Consider the following 10,387-nt stretch of genomic DNA (forward strand, 5'->3'; position numbering starts at 1 on the left):
TCAACATTATGTGTGGGAAGACCAAGGGCTCTGATAACTCTGGCAGAGAACAAAGAGCACTCTACATGGATTTTGGCACCAACCTGCTGGTCGCTTGGTTAGATTCAGACAGTCAGCATGGTAAACTTTTGGGCAGCCTGGCTTCTTACAAGAGACGAGCTGGCCAGCATCCCCACAGCTGAAACACTCATCCTCTCGCTCCTTTGTGATTTCACCCTGGGTCCTGCGCTTGCCCTGTTGCTTCTTCTTGAATTTCTTTGACTTTTCTTCTGTGGCAATGGGTTGATTCTAGAGGTCAGATATTGAGCAGTAAGCATTCTGTCGATACATTAGTTGCGTGATCTTGACCAGGTTAACTATCCTCTCTGAGCCTCAGTCTCTCCTCTGGGAAGAGACAGTCCTCACAGACTGTTGCAAAGATAAGAGAAAATGCAGGAAAGGCACCTGGCACATCATAGGTACCCAATAAATGGTTATATTAATTCTAACTTTTCTATCAACTACTCCTGCTCCCTGAATGAAATAAAAGAGAAATAAACTTCGTTTTGTTAACACACAAGTGTGGTGTTAAAGGTCACCTTTACATTAAGTTTTACTGTTTGTCTAGGTATATATGTTTGTGTGTGCACACACACTGCTTTATTAAACAAACCTTCACTAAGCACTTAATAAATGTCACATGCTAGGAAGGCAGAGAAAACTAATTCATGGTCCTTGCCCTCAATCAGCTATGTATATAGCCCTTCAGCTGTATCAAATTAGGTTCATATCCACTACTCCCCAAGACAGACCCTGGTGCAGCCAGCAGGTCTCCTCCATGATCCCTGCAGCCCAAACTTGGTTACCAAACCCCATGGGTTTCATCACATTATTTACCTTGGACTAGAAACATCCAGGATCAATCTGATCTATTACTATCCCTCAATGATCTCCCATTTCTAAACCTCTGCCCTCAAATTTCTCTCACTGATTCATGTGTGAAATATTACATAAATGTTAAGGATGCAAAAAACTGACATCCCTAGTGAATGTACACCATTAAACCTGAGTTAAATTCAGTTACTATACTGATTTATAGATAATAAATAAACAGGAGACCTTAAGGAACAAGACCATGTAACCAACTAACTAAAGAAAAACAACAAAAACTCAATAAAATATAGACATAATTTTCCTTATTTAATAAAAGAATAATTGGTGGGTGTTCATCATCTTCATGTGTCTTTGCTCAAAGTGATTACTCCCAGGGCATCTGAGTAGCTCAGTCTGTTAAGCGTCTGCCTTCATCTCAGGTCAGGATCCCGGGGTCCTGGGATTGAGCCCCGCGTCAGGCTCCCTGCTCCACGGGGAGCCTGCTTCTCCCTCCCCCACTGCCTGCCACTCCCCTGTTTGTGCTCTCTCTCTGTCAAATAAATAAATAAAATCTTTAAGGGGAAAAAAAAAAGGTTACTCTCCCTTTAGTTATTGGTTTCTGTGCTAATTTGCATTTTTCAGTTCTTAACATAGACTTCCATAATCAAAAAAGCATAATGGGAAATACACAGTTGGAATCACTGTGTACTGTTCATCAAAATTAAACTTCAATTTTCAGCGTGCTGTAACTTAGGACAGAAAAATCTGGATGCATGTTCATCTACTATGGTCCATACATTATATAAAAAATATAAGTCACTAATAAAGACGATGGTTAAAAACACTACGTGACAGCAAGGAAAACATTTCTATAATATTTAAGAAATGCAGGACACAGACTTGTAAGTAAATCTTTACAGAATTATAAGCCAGTTAAAATGCACATAAAAACCCAGGGAGTAAGACACAACAATGGTTATACTTTGTTAAGATAAGATTAAGGTCCTATGTTTATCTACAGTGTTATACTACATTTAGAATCTGAATTTCAATATTGGATTCTCTGAGATCTTTAAAAAGACAAAGAGAGAAAGAGAGGGAGACACAGAACCCAAGAATCTAAGTAGCTTATTAAGAAATTTGAGTGAGGTTAGCTGAGACCAATAAAGACACGGGACGTAACCTGTTTTATGGATTCCTATTTTACAGCTTTTTTAGTTAGAAAGGTATCACCAATGAGAAGTCAGAAAAAAAATTCAACAACACCCACAGATCTACTCTTGAGTAACCAAACTGATCATCAGCATGCTTAGTTAAGTGCCACTAGCCCTACTGAGAACTATCCAATCTCATTATCCCAAAGAGACATCTTAAAGAGTCAGCTGTGCCACTGGTTAGGGAGGGAGGAACACACCATTATTCCCGATGGAAACATTTGGAAGGTACCTTTGGCCTTACACCCAAAAAGCCACTGCAGTTTGGGGCTCCACATTTGCAAACAGTCTTTCCATTCCCAAGACATTCTAGGTTGTAGTTGAAGGTAAGTTCAGTGCCTGCATAAAAGACCATGAAAATATTAATATGTATGGTTTTAATTATATTACTTCTGTATTAATCACAAAGGATACAGACTTGCAAAAGACTGTTCAGAGGACAGAAGGGATTTATTAACTCTAATCCCACTATATTAAAGAAATACTAATAAATTCTAATCCTGTAGTATTATTAATCAGCAAATACAACTTAATAACAGAAAAACCTACACAGGTTAACAGGTAATATTTAAAATAACCTTTGCTGTAGAGATGTTAATTATCCCGAGTTGTTTTTTGTTTTCTAATTAGATTCAAAATATATTAACTCAATACCAAAAATGAACAACACCTCACTGTATACACTGATGTGCTAGGCACTGGGAATGTTAAATATGAAGAAAACCTGTTGCTCTGTGCCAAACCTAGCAGAACTTAAGGGAGAGACATCTCAATACAGAGTAGTACTAGAGAACTCTACACCACAGACTCAGGCCCCGGCTTTATATCCCTGTTACCACAATCTAGCTGCGTGATTTGAGCCCTGAGTACATTTGTTAAATGGAGAAACAACAATTTCACAAGCTTATTTAGAGAATATGACATAATGTACATAGAAGTAATTGGTAAACTTTAAGAAGAGATGTACAGACTTAAAGTACAAATTGTCCCCTTTCTATCAAAAGTGCATCTTATCAAAACTAGAGGAAATAAAACACAAACATTCAAATTCAAAGCACATTAGGGAAGAGCTCACAAATACAAGAATTTTATATATGTATACAATGAGATTAACTCTGGGTCAGGTTAATGGTTCACCATTAATGTGTTAAGTGACAATCACTTGGTCAAAATGATCAAATCTTAGAATATTTCCCACTGCAGACTGACCTGTCTTCCATCAATGAGACTAACTGATATAGTTTTTCATCTAATATTGGATTAATATAGATTATTTGTTTATTTAGCTAAACAAATTGTAAAGCAGCTGCCTCACATTTAGGGGTCCAAATGGTACAAAAACCAGAATCACTCATGGCCTGCTGAGACGTTCACACTGCAAGGAGCTTGGAGGAACCAAGACTGACCAAGAATAGAGCAGGGTTCTGTCTCTCCTCTCACATTCACCATGAAATACTGCACTGAATGATAGATATTTCTTATTAAACAATTTATGAGTATATAACTGAATTTTCAGTGATTTAATGTCCTTACATTACAACTCAACCATATACACAAGTATGAGATAACATAACCTGCTGCTTATTCACCATCTACTACGTAAACATAACCAAATAAGGGATAAATCAGAAGGTATTGGTGTGCATTATGAAAGACTCATACCATTCTAGAAAAGAGTCCAATATACAACAATCCTTGAGGTTTGCACTTATGGGAACAGCAAAAGGCATTGGAGAAAAGATAAAAAGGAATATGACACATGTGGCAGAAAGTGTTAACAGGTAATGAAGAATGCAGGAAGCTAAATGAGTAAAGAGAGCAAGCTGAAAAGTTCTGATTCCATCTGTCAAGGCTGTAGCTCCACAGGAACTCCGCACAGCACTGAGCATCCTGTCTCGTTCCTCGCATCCCACCCATGCAGACTGGAGGTCAAGTGAGGACAAGAACAAGGTCTGTGAATTCCCACACCATGCTACTTGAGCTAAGTGAACATGGGAGAAGAGAGAAGAAAATATTGTGGCTAGAAATGGTAGAGGAATACATCCCCATGGACAAAGACTGAAGTTCCAAGTACAAATGTACAGAAAGCCGTCAGGAGAGATAGAAGGACGGAAGTCATGGGACTGGATAACATCTGAGTAATTAATACAAAGGACACGCCCCCAGGGTGGTTAGAGGTGCCAGACCCAAGAATCCAAGTAACACAGGTATATAATACCATATACTTCACAACATTTTTGCAAGGATTAAATATGCTTGAAATAGTGTCTGGCAGTGGTGCTAAGGAGAGAGAAAATGGGGAATTAGCATTTAATGGGTACAGAGTTTCACTTGGGGAAGATGAAAGGGTTATAGAGATGGATGGACGTGACAGCTGCACAACAATGTGAATGGATCTACTGTCACAAAACTGTACAATTAAAAAATGATTAAATGATAAATTTTATGTTATGTGTAATCTGCCATACCACCATCACCACCAAAAATACTCCATGCCAAGTACCACCTGGAAAGTCTCTTCTGTATCCCCAAGAGTTTGCAGACCTCATTCTGGATTCCAGGACATATGGGATTTTTAGATGATTTTAAGACCTGAAATTCCTTTCTTAGCTCCAGAACCCTTAATTGATTCTTACCTGCTTTAATATCACTCAGGGCAAAAAGGCCAACACGGGTATCTCCATTCACAGACCATTTCTGTGTTTCACAGTTGGGCTGGCAGCAATGATTCATGAACCGAGCATAGTTTCCTTTGGGACCAGCGTCAATGATCCGGTCCTAGAATTCCAAGACATGATGCTCAGTAGGTATTTCCTGTATATGCTAACAAGCTGGAGTTCCTATTTGTAAAGTCTGACTCTCCCAGGAGTGGTTCTCAAAGTGCAGTCACGAATCCAGCACTAGCACCACATCTATTATTCACTGGAAATACAAATTCTTGGGCTGCACTTCATATATACTAAAGCAGAACCTCTGAGGTGGGGCCCAGCAATCCACGTTATAACAAGCCCACTAGGTGATTCTGATATATGCTGAAGTTCGAGGACGACGGCCCTAGAAGCAGCAGTTTGCCCCATCCTCTCAATTGGGTGGTCCTGAATCCTGGCTACACGTTAGAAATCAGCTAAGGAGTTTTTAATATTGATGTTGAGACCCCATCCCAAACAAAGATCTGAATATCTGGAGGTAATGATCTCACAAACCAAAGGGTTCAACTTAATAAATGTTCACGAAGTTTCACACTAGGAAAGAATTCTGTTATAACAGCCAATGGAAGGGGTTGGGGATTGCTAGCAGACCTTAATATTCAGGTACAAGAAGAATGTCAGATATACAGAAAATAAACACGTTAGGATGCTGGAATTAGGAATGAGTCCCAATTTTAATTCTAGGCACTAATGAAATGAAACTCATCAGCAAATTCCTACGATTAGAAAGATGACTTGGGTTCAGAAGTTGAATTCTACAATTTATGTGACCTTTTCGTGCACTAAAAATTAACAAATTAGCTTCTCAATCTATAAAATAAAAGGGTTAAAGAATGATTATTTACTTGGCTGGGTTCACGTTTTAATCTTATAGGAAAAATACTAAAAGACATAATACCCAACTCGTATCGGACAGTTCAAAAAGAATGCAGTCGCTCTGTTGACTTTGGCAAGGGATGTATAGCCAGAAACGAGCAAATTTAGCTACTCCAGAACCCTGACAAAGCAAACCCTACCAACGTAAGGGGAAGACGTTGTTTTGGGCAGTGAATTACATGCCTACAAACACTATGACTGGGACAGTATCAATTTCACAATCTTATAACAATGGAAATAACACTTACTTTGTCTAGAGTAAGCATATAGAAATTAGTGATATCATGTTCTTGTGCATAACGGATTCGAGCTCTGCACTCTTCTTCATCTATTAGCTCACCCACATACTCATTCACAAATTCACCCTAGAACAAGAAATAGCTCTTAATGGCAAAAAGCACAACTGTGTTCCCAAGTACACCTTATTTTTTAAAAAAATAATGAAAATAACAGAATCTCCAAAGCAGTTCATGTACATGTACCTAGTATATTTAACAAAGGTTTATTCAAGAAACATAAATATGATGCTTCAACTATCTGACAATGAGAAACACCTCCCCACTCCTATCACTGCCACGAGGAGAAAGACTGGGATACAGAAGACACTGAAGATCAACCAACAGAGAAGCAGGTAAACTAGGGCTCCATTAAAATGGTGACAGAGATCGCTGATCCCTTTAACTGCTCCAAAACCTGAAAGTCAGTTTCCGTAACTATGTTCTTTCTCCTTGGAATATGCCCCGCCTGCTGCCCTTCCACATTTTACAATACCATCCTTCTGACTCATGCTGTTACCGTCATATTGGCTTTTCCTCGTGCTGTCTGCTTTGCCAGCGATGCTTTAATACTCACCTAGCCTAAGCCAACAACTACTTATATTTCAATTCTCAACTTAAAATATTCTCAGAGTCAAAGGTAGTTTCAGGCCCTTTCCTTTACCATTTACCATATGCCTCCAGAATCCTTTGTGCTTCCAATCTGGGTGACTACTTGATCAATGTCTCTCCCCCTTAGAATGTAAACTTTATGAAAGCATGGACTGTGTCTCTTTTATTTATCACTGCATTTGCACACAGTAGATATGTAACAGCTACTTAGCAAATAACTAAACAGACCAGCTGATACTCACTCCCTTTTCTGGAAATGAACTTCAATAAAATTCTTCAGAAAGTGTAACTAGAGTAAGGTTTATTTTATTAAAATGTCAAGTAGGAATTATTCTACAGAAAGACTATATAATATTCTCTATTAGAAACTTGCAGGTCCTTCTAAGTTTGAATTCGAAGATGTTACTGCACTTTTATTAGAGAAGGCCTAATCCTGTTCATTTCCCATGAACCAAAACCCATTTTCCCTTAGTAAAAACAGTTTTATTAGGTGATTAACACCTCTGTATCACATACTCATTATCCCCTCTCTTAACTACAGGTTCCAGGACTATCACAAAGAGCAAATTAAGCCACAGTATCTCTATGAATTTCCTTTATTTTTTCATCCTCATACACCATTAACATGATCAATACTACGGACTTTAGAGGTAAAGGGGACTGTTCTCAAGCGTCTAAACTCTAGAAGGACACAGCAAGACCCAACAGTAAGGTTAATCCTTATACTATGTTATCTTTCCTCTAATGATCATTTTCTCCTATTCATCAAGAATAATAACTCATATTAAGCAATTGCAAAGGAGAAAAAAAATCTGGAAAATATGAAAAATTTTCTTCACCTTTTTAATATCTGTTTTTGTCCGGAGACCCCAGCCCCTCTGTAATGTGCGGAAAATTTCAACCTCTGGATACTGGCGCTTAGTGAAGCACTGGTTTTGGCAACGTCCTCCGGCAGGACATACTGTGGGGTGGCACTCATAGAGCAGCATGCGATTGATGCACTCAGAGTCTATCCCACAGGGGTTATCATCAGTAGCTTTACAGTTGCAACGGGGAATTTCAGACAAGTCTGCAGTGAAGATCTGTACCCTGCCAATAGGACGGTTCACCTGCAAAAGAAACACATACTAGAGAACATCAGGCAAGTCAACACAAGACAACTCGGGACCTATAAAAGGCAAACTTCTTTCTTTGAAGTTGTATGCCATATTTTTACGTGACTTTGAACTTAGGGCATTATTCACAATAGCTAAAACGTGGTACAAATAATGAAAGGCTATTCAGCTTAAAAAGAAAGGAAATCCTGACACATGTTACAACATGGATGAACCTGGAGGACAGGATTATGTGACATAAGCCAGTCACAAAAAGACAAATACTATGTGTATATAAGGTACTTAGAGTAGTGAAAATCATAGAGGAAAAAGTAGAATGGTAGTTGCCAAGCAATGAGGAGGGATGAATGAGGAGTTAATGTTTAATGGGTATAGGGGTGCCTGGGTGGCTCAGTCGTTAAGCGTCTGCCTTTGGCTCAGGGCGTGATCCCGGCATTCTGGGATCGAGCCCCACATCAGGCTCCTCCGCTGGGAGCCTGCTTCTTCCTCTCCCACTCCCCCTGCTTGTGTTCCCACTCTCGCTGGCTCTATCTCTGTCAAATAAATAAATAAATAAATAAATAAATAAATAAATAAATAAATAAATAAATAAATAAATAAATAAATAAATAAAATCTTGAAAAAAAGAAAGAAATTCTTTAAAAAAAATGTTTAATGGGTATAGACTTTCAGTTAACCAGATGAAAAGAGTACTAGAGGTGGATGGTGGTAACAGGTGCAAACATTATGAATGCATTTAATATCAATGAACTGTATACTTAAAAATTGATTAAGCTAATAAATTTTACGTTATCTGTGTTTTACCGCAACAGAAAAATTGGAGGAAAAAAAATGATTAAGGCAGTCAGACATAAAGCCTTACTTAATATAGAAATTATGGATCCTACAAAAATTTTTTAAAAATCACTTTATGAAAATCATAATTTCAAAGCTGGTAGGCCAAGCGGAGTGTAACCTGAGTTTCTGATATTACCACATGGTGGCGCCACGTTAGCTGGTACATAAAAAAAATTCTTAAGTGGTAAATGGTTGGCATGAAAATGTCTTCGGGTAACTGGGATTCCTCTTGTATGTGAAGAAATATTTTTTAATATTTATTATCATAGTTTGAAATCTTTTTAATAGGCTACAGCAATGGCACTCATGCATTTATTTAGTAGTGGTGCTAGTACTATAAAAACTACAGTGAAAATCTTGGTGTGATAAAACATAGAGGTCAAACAACTGCTGTAACACTGAAGCCATTAGCGTTTTCCAAATGCTAGCAACACTGCTGAGGGGAAAAAAAAGACATTCCGTAACAAAGATGGATTTGTGCACTATGAGAATGAGTCTCCCCCACCTGGTATTATTTCACTGGGAATAGTCAAACTGTGAGTCTTCAAAAACCCATCCCATACACAAAAATTGGCTTTTCAGAATTCTGTGGTTTTGATAAATTGCTTCACTTGCAAGATTATTTTGAGAATAAGAAATATATGTAGAAAGTCTAGTACAGAGTCTACCAGCCTCTTAAACATGGTAGATATTATAATTTTCTTTCTTTTAATGTCCATTTAGTTGTCACATCAAATATTCTAGATTATCACATCCATTCAATCTAAAATTACTATGATTAGGGACACCCGGGTGGCTCAGTCAGTTAAGTGTTTGGCTCTTGATCTCAGGGTCCTGAGTTCCAGCCCTGCATTGGGCTCCACTTAAAAATAAATAAATTAATTAAATAAAATGAAATCACTATGATTAACAGTTCTTTCCATGCTCTAAAAATTCCCAAAATGTTTCATTTCTAATATTTTAGTTTTTGTTTTTTTTTTAAAAGATTTTATTTATTTATTCGACAGAGATAGAGACAGCCAGCAAGAGAGGGAACACAAGCAGGGGGAGTGGGAGAGGAAGAAGCAGGCTCATAGCGGAGGAGCCTGATGTGGGGCTCGATCCCATGACGCCGGGATCACGCCCTGAGCCGAAGGCAGACGCTGTAATATTTTAGTTTTTGCCTCTTCTTTAACAATATAAAATCTCCAACCTGTTTGCAGAAATATATTGTCCTCAACCCAGTTCTTCATAACACCTTACAAGGATGTTAACTCTGCCAGATCTCTTCCCAGATACTTCAAAATACTGGCAAAAACTGTATGCTTCTTGGGGTGTCTGGGTGGCTCAGATGGTTAAGGGTCTGCATTTGGTTCAGGTCCACATCCCAGAGTCCTGGGATGGAGCTCCCTGTCGGGCTCCCAGCTCAGTGGGGAGCCTGATTCTGTAGCTTCCCCTGCTTGTGCTCTCTCTCCCCCTAATAAACAAGTAAAATCTTAACATAACAAAACAAAACCTATAAATTTTTTGTTAATGGAGGAATACTCCTACCACATGCAAATGGAAGTCACGACCCGAGGAAAGCAAACTCTAAGAGGACAGAAGGTAAGGACTGACTCAATCACCTCAGACTGTAGGTTCTACCAATATGGCATTACAACATAACACTTGTTTCGAGGTAATCTTTACCTGACCTCCCTTCCGCAAAAGTTTCATCCTACTCCTTTTCTCTCTAAAAAGATGTTTCAATCATTCTTTCTTAACATCTGATCTAACCTGTTATTAACCTGTCCTATTCTTCTCCTAATTTATTTATTTTAATTAATATTTATATATTATTTAATATAATATATATTATTTAATATATATTAAATAATAAAATATAATTTAATAAAATATATTTAATATATTATTTAATA

The 10,387-nt window shown here is 38.0% G+C and overlaps 1 protein-coding gene across 2 annotated transcripts in view; it reads right to left on the reverse strand.

Annotated features, from left to right (window-relative positions):
• The window catches only part of NSD1 (nuclear receptor binding SET domain protein 1), a 132,805-nt gene that overhangs the window by 7,940 nt on the left and 114,478 nt on the right, over window positions 1-10,387 (reverse strand). For both annotated transcript variants that reach the window (XM_034656669.1, XM_034656670.1), the window contains 5 exons: window positions 7,377-7,646; window positions 5,899-6,015; window positions 4,703-4,844; window positions 2,299-2,405; window positions 84-288 (listed from right to left, as the gene is read on the reverse strand). In XM_034656669.1, the coding sequence (XP_034512560.1) occupies window positions 84-288; window positions 2,299-2,405; window positions 4,703-4,844; window positions 5,899-6,015; window positions 7,377-7,646 (841 nt within the window). The remainder of the gene's footprint in view (window positions 1-83; window positions 289-2,298; window positions 2,406-4,702; window positions 4,845-5,898; window positions 6,016-7,376; window positions 7,647-10,387) is intronic.

This window comes from Ailuropoda melanoleuca, chromosome 3 (genome assembly GCF_002007445.2).
Source record: "Ailuropoda melanoleuca isolate Jingjing chromosome 3, ASM200744v2, whole genome shotgun sequence".
Lineage (NCBI taxonomy): Eukaryota > Metazoa > Chordata > Mammalia > Carnivora > Ursidae > Ailuropoda > Ailuropoda melanoleuca.